Consider the following 13,283-nt stretch of genomic DNA (forward strand, 5'->3'; position numbering starts at 1 on the left):
CCATGCCTTGGTGCCATGTGCATGTTTCATCATGAGTGCAGATTACTTTTCTAACTTGAAAATAACCATAAAGCAAAATGAAACAATAAGAATGTGGGCTTCTTGCGCTAGTGATACACGTTGGGCCCAACCAGGGAAATGCACACATGGGCCAGGGTCGATGGGAGTCTTCTTCTCCAATAGGGAGCACACAGAACTCTGCAGGTGATGGAGGCCCCAGACAGAAGGCAAATCTTGCTGTGGCTTTGGCATTTTACTAAAAGCTTTCCTAGAGGGAATTCTGGTCCAGTTCCTTGGGCATCATTCCCCCTTGCAGAGTCCCTTCCCATGATCCTGGTATCTGTACAAAGTCCTGTCCCCATCCCTCTAATCTTTGCCTATAGCTTGCAGATTTTTCAACTCATGGTACACCTGAAAATTTGCAGATGTCTGGAAGGCTTTTTAAAAAAATTTTCTCCCTATCTCTTCCTTTGGGGGTTAATATTAAGGTTATGGTAAATCCACAGGAGGAACATTATGCAAGTCTCAGAAAGAGACCAAAACTCTTTCAGTGTGATAACAACACACCAAATCCAGCTAAGATGAGCATGTCAACCTTGGCAGTGTGACAGGCACACGAACTCCAGCAAGAGGAGTGACCGAGAAGCAAGCCAGAAGCCAGGAAGAAGAGGCCGCCAGGAGGCAGACAGGTGAATGGTCCCAGGGACAGAGGCCTGAGGAGGGAGAGAGGCCAGAAAGGAAGGCTCTCCCTTCCTGAGAGTCGGGGGGTGGCCTTGTGCAGCAACCCAGAGAACCAGAAGTTAGGGACCATGCCTTTCAAGGCACTGGGAGGGGTGAACTGAACAGAAGAGAGGAGCCCCCCCCAGACACACCTCCCTCCACCCGCCTTGGTATCTGAATGGGTTGGAACCTATGCATCAAACCCAAAGTCAAGGACTATTTTGAACACTCATCTGGACTTCCCATGTTCCTGGATGGGCAAGAGTAAATCTATTTCTAATGATCGAGACCACATCTCCCCTCCTTCCTTTGAGAACATACCAAGAACAGGTAGGGCTGGTATAGAGCAGAGCTTCTCACCCTCAGCACCCCTGACATTTGGGCTCAATAGCTCTCTGTTGTGGTGCTGTCCCTTACACTGTAGAAGGTTTAGCAGCACCCCGGGTCTCTACCCACCAGATGCCAGTAGCAGCCTACCTCCCCCGGCTGCGACAACCAAAAATGTCTCCAGACAGCGCCAAATGTCCCGCAGGAGGTGGGGAGGGGAAGGCAAATTCACTGGGGTAGAGTGAAGGATGGGGAGACATAGTTAGACAAGGCTTTAGGAACAGTTTTAGTGCAGAAACAATTCAACACCCAACAAACACATCATCTAAATGCAAATATTCATCCCATTAAAACGTGAGATTGCTGCCCTCTTGAACTCTAACGAGACGCCAGTAATAGCAAAAGCACCTTTGCTATGAGCCCAGATACGTCCCTTTCACATCTCTAAATTCCCTGGGGCAAATGACAACTCGTGTTGATGTTACAGGTCTTTCAGTATTTGAAAGTATCATGAGGTTTGAAAATATAATCACATGACTGTTACTACTGGATTATGAATAATGAAAAGCATCTAGGTAGGCATTGTGCACAGGAGGAGATAAGGAAAAATAGACACTTGAGATTCCTTGGATATTATGGAAAACGATTTCATTCCTCTGGATCAGAGATTGTTAAATGGGCAACCAACATCTGGCCCACAAAAGTGTTTGGTTTGACCCACACAGTGTTTTAAATAAATAATCTGAGTCCACATTTTAAGATTAGGAGATAGCACAGAAAAGTCCAAAGTTTTGTCCTCTCTTGAAACATCAGGTTTGGTTACACTGGACCCACATTTCTGCATGGCCTCTGTTGGAGTGGAAAAGAGCCTGTTCCCCTTACACATCATGTGCTAGGTAGTCACAGTCCCCACCATTCCCTATTGCCTCCCTGATGCTAAGACATTTTTGTGTCATACTTAACTTTCTTCAGGCACCTACAGGAAACATATGAATTTGCAGTGTCTGTAAGAATTCATTTCTAATCATACTATTAGGACATTAAAGGGAATCACAGGACGTAGAGTTGAGAGGAGCGTGGATACCATCTTATGCACCCCCCCCCACTCTGCACCTGTAGGACTCTGGCCCAGGAGGGCTGAGGGACTTGTTTGAGGGCTCCCAGTTCTCAGGGATAGAACTGGCAGGTGGGTGTGAGTCTCCCACATTCCTGCCCTCATCACTCTGTTGCCCTCAGGCCATTGCTGACCTGAAGGCAGATCCAGAATCCCCAGAACCGTACCTCTGACCATTCTCCTGTGATCCAGACATACTCGCAGGGCTGCAAGCCACAGCTCTCGCGATCCACAGGTCGTGTGCTCATGTCACAGTGCATGCCGTGAACCTCGTCACCTTTGTCCTCACCCACGCACACCACCTTGCGGTACCTGGAGCCTTTGCCACAAGTCTTGGTGCACTGTTAAAGACAGACAAAACAGGTGGTGACATGGAAAGATAACAGACGATTTCTTATATCCTGTTACCATAATGATTTATTTTCCTTTCTATATACTCTTTAAGACTGCGAAATCTCTGAGGGTACGCATTACTAGAGAACTCATTGTTTTACCCCCATTACTTAACAGTGTAACATAGAAGAACAAAGCTGACTACATATTGGATTTATTCCTTTAGCTCTAACCCTTGTTTTCTGTTGCCTGTGCTTAGTCGTGCTGGCTCTGCACCTTTTGTAAAAGAATGTTGCCTATAGCCTGAAATGTACAGGACAGCCTATTCTCAAGGCTCTGGCCTTTAAAGTATAAGTATAAAAGAAGCCTGAATTCTAACTCTGGTAAGATGGTTCTTTGGGACACTAGTCCACCAACTTCTCCGTCTGCTGCTGGCTTTCTGAATAAAATTGCTATTCCTTGCCCCAACACCTTGTCTCTCGATTAACTGGCCTGTCATGCAGTAAGCAGCATGAACTTGAACTCAGTAACAATAACACTGTTCCTGTCATAGCGATCAGCATTCAATAAGTGGCTGTCTGAATGAAGCAGTGAAAGTGTGAATGAATGAATTTCAGGTTTGGAAAGGACCTTAAGGCCTGACTACTTCACCCATTCAAACAAACGCTGAATCTCTTTAAAACTTATGGCCAAAGGGTGTCAAAATACCTCTAGAGTCAGGGAAGTTATTCCCTGTCCAGGTGGCCCATTTCATCTTATAACCTGGAACTAAGCCTGTCTCTTTGCCAAATCCAGTCTGTTGTCCTACTTGTCGATTCCAAGGGAGCATACAGAACAAATTTTGTTTCTCACAAATAACCCCCTTCAGGGACTTGAGGAGGGATTTCCTGTGGCCCCTATAGCCTTTTCTTCTCCAGGGGGAACTGCTCTCACCCCTTGATCATCTGGCCGATATTCACCAAGTTCCTAAGAAGTGTCAGGCCCTGTGATGGGTCTGGATGAACAGGAGCAGACACAAATAGCACAAACCCTGCCCTCAGAGAGGAGCTGTATTTTAGTAGCAAAGACAGACGTTAAAGATGTAGACAGCTAGGCAGCAAGATTTAGCCATTACTATAATTTCCATTTTTCAGATGAATAAACTGGGACTTAGCCTAAAGAACTGACTCCTGGTTATCCATCTCTTCGTCAGGTGAATGGCATAGATATTTTTTATTCCCATAAACCAAGTGGAGAAAATAGAGCAAGTGGTATGTTTCATTCTAGGATGATCTCTGTGCTGACCACAAATTTCTTATCTTTTTTGCTTTCACCAACAGAAAACCCCACTGTAGAAGTTTTACCTTAGTTATGTGTTGTTAAAGCTCTCCCAAAGCCTGTCCTATCTGAAGCATCTGCGTCACCCAACATTTCAAGACTCCAGATTACATAGGAAAGTCACTGTAACCAACCTGTGTCAAGGACAGCTTAGGTTTCCTTTAACCAGGGATTACAGACTCTGTTGTCCCTGGGCCTTATCCAACTACTGTGAGCTGTCACTGTTGTTCACATAATGTCTCTTAAACGTTTTCCTTTTAGTCTTTTTAGGGAGGGCCTTAGACTCCACCTCTTTTTTGTCTCTCACAAGCCTCCTTCTCTTTTATTACCCAAAGCATCCCAAAGGCATTTGACTTTGGAATCCAGCTTGACTCAGAAATGTCTTTCCTGATATACTTCTTGCCTTTCTTTTTCTTTCTTTCTTTTCTTTCCTTTTTTTTTTTTGGGTAGCAAAATACACGTAACATAAAATTCACCATTTTAACCATTTTGAAGTGTACAATTCAGCGGCGTGTAGCCACTGGTCATGTTGTGCAATCGTCATCACTATCTAGTTCCAGAATATTTTCATCACCCCCAAAGGGAACCCTGCACCCATGAAGCAGTCACTCCCCATTTCCCCCTTCCTCCCAGTCTGTGGCAACCACCAATCTGCTTTCTGTCTCTATGGATTTGCCTCTTCTGGGTATTTCATTGAAATGGAATCATCCAGTATGTGGCCTTTGGTGTCTGGGTTCTTTCATTTAGCATAATGCTTTCAAGGTCTTGCCACATTGGATCAGTACTTCACTCCTTTTCATGGCTGAACACTCCATTGTATGAATATACCACATTTTGTTTATTCAAATGTTAACGGACATTTGGGTTGTTGCCATCTTTTGGCTATATTATGAAGAGCGCTGCTGTGCACATTCATACGCAAATTTGAACACCTGATTTCAATTCTTTCGGGTATATCCTTAGGAGTGGGAATGCTGGGTCATCTGGTATAACCATGTCTTTTGTGAGATGCTTTGTTCTTTCAGAAAGTAGTAGGGATATGTATGTGGTTGTGTCCTGGTATTGTAAACCTGTGGTTGTGTCCTTATCATTTGCAAACTTAATTCAAAACTTCTGCTGCTTGGAAGCAAATCTCTACATCTAGAGTATGGAACCATTTATAATTTTTGTGGGGCACAAATATGAACAGAAAACAGTGTGAGATGAGCACAGAGGAGCAGATCCTTTCCCACCAGTGCAGGAGGCTGGCTGAGCTCAGCTCTGACTCAGCAGTTCTGGGGGTTTCTCTTCCCCTGGAGGATGCTGGGAACCATCGTGAAGGAATAATGTTTTTGCTTCTTTATTAAAAAAAGCCAAATGAGGCCCTGAATGTTACAAAACAAAACAATGGTTAATCTATGATGTGTAGATCTATGCAGAAGACATACTTGACTCCCCACAGAAAAAGTAATTCCTTAGAAAATCAGGACTTAGGTGACTCAGAGAAGATCATGATTATTGAGCAGCCGACCTGGACTAAACCTTCCAGTGTCCTCTTTCATTTTCACTAATCCTTAGGGCTTTAATCTGTAGCAATAAGTAACAGTTTAGAGCAGAAAGCAAGGATTACTAAACACTTTCTGCTTGTTAGGTGTTTTTCCCTTGGTCTTAAACAATGGTTAACTACCATAAAAACTATTTTGCCAGTGGTGGCAAAGGGCGTTGGGAAGCCTTACTTTGAATATAACTTTTAGAAAAATTAAACTAAGTAAATAAGTGACTTGCCCAGTGGTTTGGAATGAGTCAATAGCAGCTTTGAAAATCACTTAGCATGGCTTTTCTCCTGGAGTTTTAAATCCTAACCACAGCACAGGGGCTGGGTAATCAGAAAGCAAATCCAGCCCATAGTATAGGATTTTATCAGCTTTCAGTAATATCACTTCTCCCACCCACCTAGGATTTATGACTCCTTCCTCCGTCCTGGAATATGATCTGGAGTGTTCTGAAAAACAGCTGGAGAAGCTCAACTAAGCTTATTTAATTTACAAAAGATTTTTCTCCAATTTCATTACACATTTTAGAAAAAAACTATACCAAGTATGGAAGTCACACCACCAGCATCTCTGAAATTCAGCACACCTGTAATTCAGAAAGCAAATATCACAGCCCTGGGTTAACTTGGGTAACTTACCCATTGTCCCACGGGCTGCGTGTGCCTGTAAATGTGCTAAAACTAACAGGGGAAAATAACTTTTTAAATTTGAGGGTGAGGAAGATCTAAAATAAAATATTTTATTTAGCTAGGTTGGTTGGCCACAGGGTAATGGTCTAAAAAGGGTCACTTAATGCAATGGGTAGAAACTGTCTTTCCTTAAAGACTGCAACCAAGTTGCTTTACATTTTTTTTGGTGAGATGCACTAACCATGGAGGGAAGAAAACCATTCTTCATATTCACCTGCTCAACCTTTAAGGTTGCTGATTTTCTCCATGGATGAAAGGGTGTGTTGCGTCCTTGCTAGGGCCAGGCTACCGTTGTCGGATAGTGTGTGGACAACCAAGTCAAAGAACAAACGGGGAGCCTGACAGCATAGCGTCCTGGAAGTGCTACGCAGAGTCTTCGGCTAAAAGGAACAGGAAGTGCACACCAATTTATCTAACATTGCTTTAAATTAAAAAAAGAAAAAGCAGCCTTCAAATTACCAATGGGTTCATTTTAAAAGTCAGGTATGTGGAGTTTGGACATCTTTGCCCCATAATAGTATACTTGCAAGGGAAAAAGGGAGAAATAATACTATGGAGACACTTTGTAACTTTAAAGTCATTCACTCATTCAACCAATACAAGCACACCTCAGAGACACCGCGGGTTTGGTTCCAGACCACCGCAATAAAGGGAATATCGCATTAAAGCGAGTCACGTGAATCGCTTGGTTTTCCAAGGCATATAAAAGTTATATTTACACTATAATCTCCTAACTATGCAATAGCATGTCTTAAAAAATGTACATAATTTAAAAATACTTTCTTGCTAAAAAAAGCTAACCATCACCTTAGCCTTCAGCAAGTCCTAGGGGTGACATCAAAGATCACTGATCACAGGTCACCGTAACAAATATAGTAGAGAAAAACGGAAATATTGCGAGAATTACCAAAGTGTGACACAAAGTGAGGAAATGTTGTTGGAAAAAATGGCAGCAACAGACTTGCTCAACGCAGAGTTGCCACAAACCTTCAATTTGTAAAAAAAAAAAAAAACAAAACCCACAGTACCTGCAAAGCGCAATAAAGTGAAGTACAATAAAACGAGGTCTGCCTATTTGCAATGGGCCAAGTTCTATGCTGGGCATGGGGTTACAGCCCTGACATCTTCCTACTCACCTTCTCTCTCTTACGACACCCGGGGTGGCTGTTCCTCGCAGCTGGGGGTTCATGTGTCAAGACAGTCGGCTAACTGGTGACCCCTGGGGTTTAGCACTCAGGGCTGCCTTCTATGGCTGTTGTGAGCAAGTATGAGCTTCATAACAGAGAGTGTAATGGAGGTGGAAGCCATCAGGGTATCTGCAGCTGTGACAGCGATAAAAGAGGAAGGACCGGGGGTGGGAATCCCCACAATGCTGAAAGCGGTGCGCGGGCAGCGGTGGAAAAGGAGAAGCCGAGGTAACTTGGCACACGGGAGATGGGGCGCACTCTCGGGGGGGCGCTCAGCATGTGTGGCTGGAGGTGGATGTCAACGGGGAAGTGGGGCAGGGAAATGATGACAGCAGTTGGGGGTCCTTAGAGCCTTCGGTTTGAGATGGGGATTTCAGAAGGTGGGCAGAGGCCAGGTCACAGAGGGCCTTGTAAATGTCTTACGCTGCTTAGGAGAAAATCCAAACTCTTGCCCTGGCTTACAGAACACGTCATAACCTGGGTTCTCCGGCACTTCCAACCTCATTTCAGCCTTCCGGTCCCTTTGCTGACTCTGCTCCCAACGTGCTGTGCTTTTGTCCACAAACATGCTGGGCTCTGTCCTCCCTCTCCCTTCTACCTAGAATCACCTCCTTTTGCCCTTTATCACCAAGCACCTTAGAGAAGGTGGGACTAGCCTATCATTCTCTGTCTCTATCTCAGCACCTTGTTGTTGTTTTCCATCACAGCACTTTTCACAATTGGCAATTCCATATAACACATGTGTTTGCTTGTCTTCTGTCTCTCTCACTTGATCGTCAATCCCACCACAGCAATTGCACATTTTCTATTGCATCCCTAATGCCTAGTGCCTGGCACTTTGCAGGTGCTCGACAAAGATTTGTTGAATAAATTAATAAGGGCATGAGCGATAAAGAGTTAATAGCTGGCCCTTGTTCACACATCAAAACCCAATCACTCCCTACCGTAAACTTCATAAAATCTTTGTAACCAATTGACCTGAAGCTCATTACTAATTTTTCTGTGCTAAGAAGATGAACTTGGGAATCATTCTACAGCTGATCTCAATGAAAGTTTTTAGAATCCAAATACGTACTAGAGTGGTCCAAGTCCCTGCACTGGGTCAAAGAGCCATGGGGTGGGCAGTTCTACAAAGGCCATAGCTTGTCCATGGCAATGTGACAATAAAGTAAAACAGCTGTTCGTACTGGGAAAACAGTTTGTTCTAAAAGACATTGTAGAGTGCTGTGATTCTAAACAGTTAAAGAAGAAAGGCCATCAATTAGCAGGCTTTGTTCTGTAAATGCCTCGCTTTTTCCTTCCCTCCCTCCCTCCCTCTCTCCTTCCTTCCTTCCTTCCCTCTCTCCACCCATTATTTTGTCCCTCCATTCATTCATAAATTCATTCATTCACCAAGTGTCTTCAATGCTGTAGGTACTGTGCTAAATGCTGGGGAAAACTCTGGTGAACAAGCTTTCTGACCTCCAACAGCTGATAACCTAGACAAGAAAAACAGGCAACAACAATTCAGAGTGCTAGCTGCTGAAGCAGAACATTTACAGGGTGACAGAGCTGAGGGGAGGGCCATCCGACTCAGTCATTTGAGGGGAGGTGTGATTTTTCAAGGGCTTCTGAAAGGATGTGACATCTTGATTCAGGCCTGAAGGATGAGCAAGAGTCACTGATGTGAGGGAAGGTTCAGGGCAGCCACTTTGTGACACAGAGGTACCAGGGAGGAAAGAGAGTATTCTGGATAAAGGTAAAAAAAGAGTATTCGCAAGAACTGGGAGACTTACTCCTTAAAGCAAAGAGATGCATAACCTACACACTCACAATTCAAGTTGGATGAAAAAACCTCTGCAGCTATAAGTAAATTCATAGTCAGATTATAATACTATCAATAAGTTTTTTATGATAGTAGTTTTCAAAAGAATTAAAAGGTCATGTATTTTTTAAAACTCAGTCTCATGAGCATAATAATTCTAAAGTGAGTAAAACTGAGCAGTGAAAAGCTATTTGCCCAAAGTTGGCGGGTGATCTTAAAAGCCCAATATTGTGATACGTGGATAAGCTGAAGTGCTGGTCATCATCTGAATCCTCCATCAGGGGTCCACTGTACCAAAGAGAACTACCATTTGTGGAAGGCCTAAAATATACTAGGCACTGCACTGAATCCCTCACTTAATCTCACTTAATCCTCACTATGACATTCAGCAAAGTCTGCCATGCAATTCCCATTTTGCAGATGAGCTAACTGGAGCCCAGAGATTTGAGGTCAATTTGCCAGAGCCACACACTGAATGGTCTTTTGTTTACAACACTCTGCTTTTAGGGCATAAACAAATGGGACATGAATGTCTGGAAAGAGCATTTTCCGCTTCTCTAATAATTTTTCTCTGCGTCTGAAAGTCCAGGCTCTATCTTATGATATCATGAATGAACACTGATGCTCCTTCCCCTGCACAGTCAACAGGCCCCTCAATGAACAAAAAAGGTCCTCTGAAGTACTCCACCAAGACTCCCCACCAACCTCATGGCTTAAGGTCTGATCGTCAACCAACTAGACCAAGAATTTCATCTCCGGAAGTGGGTGGAGGTAGTCACCAGTACAGAGAATTATACTTTGATGCCAACTCTGCTGAAACAGTCTGGCCAAGCCAATAAAAAAAGAAAAATGCACCTTAGGTGCATGTCGACATGGGAAGCAGTGGAATATAAAGGTTCAGAGCATGTGTTCCAGAGGTCAGGCTGCTGGGCTTCAAATCCCAGCCTTATTACCTAGTGATTCTGTGAACCTGGGTGAATTAACCTAGCTAAGCCTCAAGCTACCTCAACTTTAAATGAGGATAAAAATTTAATTACGACATCAGAGAGTTATGGAAAGGTTAAATGAGGTCCTCCATATAAAAATATTCAACATAGTGCTTGATCCATAGCTTAATAAACAATGACATGTATTATTTTTATTATCATAGTATCAGGGCCACTGCACTGTGTAACTCTAGAGGATGCCCCTCACATTGTAGCCTATGGGAATGGTATCCCTGGGGTTGTGCAGTGTACAACCTGTGTGACTGTGTATGACATCCCCGATGATCGTGCTACTGTGGGTATGTGGAACTCGTGCTTCTCAAGGTGGACACTTGGATTATTTCTCATGAAGAGGAGGGTGCCATGTGCTATGTGCCTGGTGTGAAATACATCTTGTCAACAAACAGATGGGTTTTTAATAGTGTCCAAGGGGGAAGCAAAAAGGAAAAATGCACACTCAGAAAGCAAGCAACAGCTCTGAGTTAGTCGCAAAGAATGGCTAAGAAGAAAACCTCCCATATGGGGTGGGGTGGGAGTCTCCAGCATCCGATTCACTGAGCTCTGAGACTGCCCTGGCATCTCACTGATGTCAGCTCAAGGTGTCACTAGATGAGGGGAAGAAAGTCAAGACATGTGCATGCACAAAGTGCATATCAGGTGAAATGGTAGCAGAGTTGAGTGGGTACAGAGGAGGTGAGAACCAGAATGGAGGTGAAGCCTGATTAAGGGGAGCTTGAAGGGTGCTTGAAGGGTGCTGTACTGTACATCAAGTGACCACCCAATGTACTGTTTAACAAGGACGCTTTTGATCATGGAAGTAGGGGCAATTAATAATTACACCAGGCCTACCCCATGCATAAACCAGGACCGCTGTAGGCAAATAGGACCAGGGGCAAATCTGAAGATGGTTGCCCAGCTGCTAGCAGCATTCCCTCGAAGCCTTGTGGATGTGGGGACGTTTGAAGAGAGGACTACCAGCATGCTTTGCAAATGAGGAACAACAGGTTCTAATGGGGCTTCTCCCTCCCCCATCCAGCTGCCCTGCACCTCCCTCTGGCCAATGCAGGGTCACGTGAGGGCCTCCCACAGTCCTCCAACCTCCCTCACCACCCAGGTCCACTGGCCTCAAACTCTCCACTTCGGGTTCAGGCAGATGAGAAAGCATGTTGGCAGGAGGGCAACTATCTGATCCACTTTTCTTGCTGCTCCCCTCTGGTCAACTCCTAAATTTAGCCACAGGTCAGGCTATCTTAGTAGGTCTCCTGTTCTTATACAGAGCTTGAGAGCAATATATGAGGAAGGATTTAGAAAGATCGATCTGCATGGCACAGACAAAGATGTAAATTTCTAGGCACATTTCAGATGATCAGAGAAGAGGATTTCCTCAGTGCATATTTGGCAAGGTTTCTAGTCTTTGGGATTCAGAAGGAATTGTCAATGGAGCTTGCATTTTCCCAAATGGCACTAGCATTTTTAAAGGTTGGCTAAAGCATGAGCTGTCAGCTGAGATTCACTTCTGAACACTCTCTTACTCTGTGCTCCTTGGAGCAGTCACACAGGGTTGAGTTTGGCACGACATGAAGATGGAGAGGGAGAGGGAGGGAACAGGCAGTGGTAGGTCTGAAGCAAGAATTACAAAGAGAATCAAGTGGTAACACACAGGCAGAGAGGGATGAAGACACCTCTTCTTCCTTCTCTATCTGACTCTGTCAATCCCCAAACCACTCGATTATTTCTAATTTTCTCAGAACAGCTTTGCACACTTATCATTATTCCCACTTGACCAATGGCAAACTCACAGTTCAGAAAATAAAGCATCCTTGTTCTAAGTCACACAGCTGAAATGCGGCAGTGCTGGTATATGAACCACGTCTGTAAAATTCTACAGCCTCTGGGGGTTCCCAGTAACTTGTGTGGCTCAAGTACAATTAATTTGAAATGTAACTGCTTTAGCTATTCCTCCCTGCCACAGTCTGGTGGAAGTAAAAAAAAAAAAAACCCCACCAAACTTTAGAAGGAAAATGAGCAAAAAAAAAAAAAAAATTGAGTAGACAGAGAGGGTGAGGTCCTAAAGAAAAGAGATGACTGAAAACAATGGAACTAATCCATCAGGAGGGTGAAGGAGAGGGAAGAACAGAGCTGGAAGGCTGAATACCTAAAAGGGTTAAGAATGCAGTTGTAAGAAAACAAACCCCATTTAAAACTGCATCAGAAAGAATAAAATACCTAGGAATAAATTTAACCAAGGAGGTGAGAGATCTGTACATCGAAAACTACAAGACACTGATAAAAGAAACTGAAGAAGAGCGAAATAAATGGAAAGATCTTCTGTGCTCACAGACTGGAAGAATTAATATTGTTAAAAGGTCCATACTGAGGCTCCGGCTTTGGAGGTCAGATCCCAGGGAGAGCACTGGGGTTGGCTGCGTGAACACAGCCTGCAGGGGGCTAGTGCACCACAGCTAGCTGGGAGGGAGCCCAGGGAAAAGTCTGGACATGCCTAAGAGACAAGAGACCAGGGTGCGTGAGGAGAGGGGATTCAGAGCACCGCCTAATCGAGCTCCAGAGACAGGCGCGAGCCGCGGCTACCAGCACGGACTCCAGAGATGGGCATGAGATGCTAAGGCTGCTGCTCCCGCCACCAAGAAGCCTGTGTGCAAGCACAGGTCACTCTCCACACCTCCCCTCCCGGGAGCCTGTGCAGCCGGCCCCTGCCAGGGTCCCGGGATCCAGGGACAACTTCCCCGGGAGAACGCACAGCGCGCCTCAGGCTGGTGCAACGTCATGCTGGCCTCTGCCGCCGCAGGCTCGCCCCGCACTCCATGCCCCTCCTTCCCCCCAGCCTGAGTGAGACAGAGCCCCCGAATCAGCGGCTCCTTTAACCCTGTCCTGTCTGAGCGAAGAACAGAAGCCCTCAGGCGACCTACACGCAGAGGTGGGGCCAAATCCAAAGCTGAGCCCCGGGAGCTGTGCGAACAAAGAAGCGAAAGGGAAATCTCTCCCAGCAGCCTCAGGAGCAGCGGATTAAAGCTCCACAATCAACTTGATGTACCCTGCGTCTGTGGAACACCCGAATAGACAACGAATCATCCCAAAATTGAGGCAGTGGACTTTGGGAGCAACTGTAGACGTGGGGTTTGCTTTCTGCATCTAATTTGTCTCTGGTTTTATGTTTATCTTAGTTTAGTATTTAGAGCTTGTTATCACTGGTGGATTTCTTTATTGATTTGGTTGCTCTCTTCCTTTATATATATATATATATATATATATATAT

General features: G+C 44.7%; 1 protein-coding gene across 6 annotated transcripts in view; it reads right to left on the bottom strand.

The window, feature by feature from the left end:
• The window catches only part of ADAMTS9 (ADAM metallopeptidase with thrombospondin type 1 motif 9), a 220,343-nt gene that overhangs the window by 75,272 nt on the left and 131,788 nt on the right, over nt 1–13,283 (bottom strand). For 5 of the 6 annotated variants that reach the window (XR_003796732.1, XM_029243139.1, XM_029243140.1 and 2 more), the window contains one exon: nt 2,329–2,502. Coding sequence is in view for 5 of the 6 variants with exons in the window: in XM_029243139.1 (XP_029098972.1) it covers nt 2,329–2,502 (174 nt within the window). In the remaining variant the exon portion in view is untranslated. The remainder of the gene's footprint in view (nt 1–2,328; nt 2,503–13,283) is intronic. The other variant, XM_029243141.1, reaches the window with a different exon arrangement.

This window comes from Monodon monoceros, unplaced genomic scaffold (assembly GCF_005190385.1).
Source record: "Monodon monoceros isolate NGI ecotype Baffin Bay Population unplaced genomic scaffold, NGI_Narwhal_1 Super_Scaffold_3, whole genome shotgun sequence".
Taxonomy (NCBI): Eukaryota; Metazoa; Chordata; class Mammalia; order Artiodactyla; family Monodontidae; genus Monodon; species Monodon monoceros.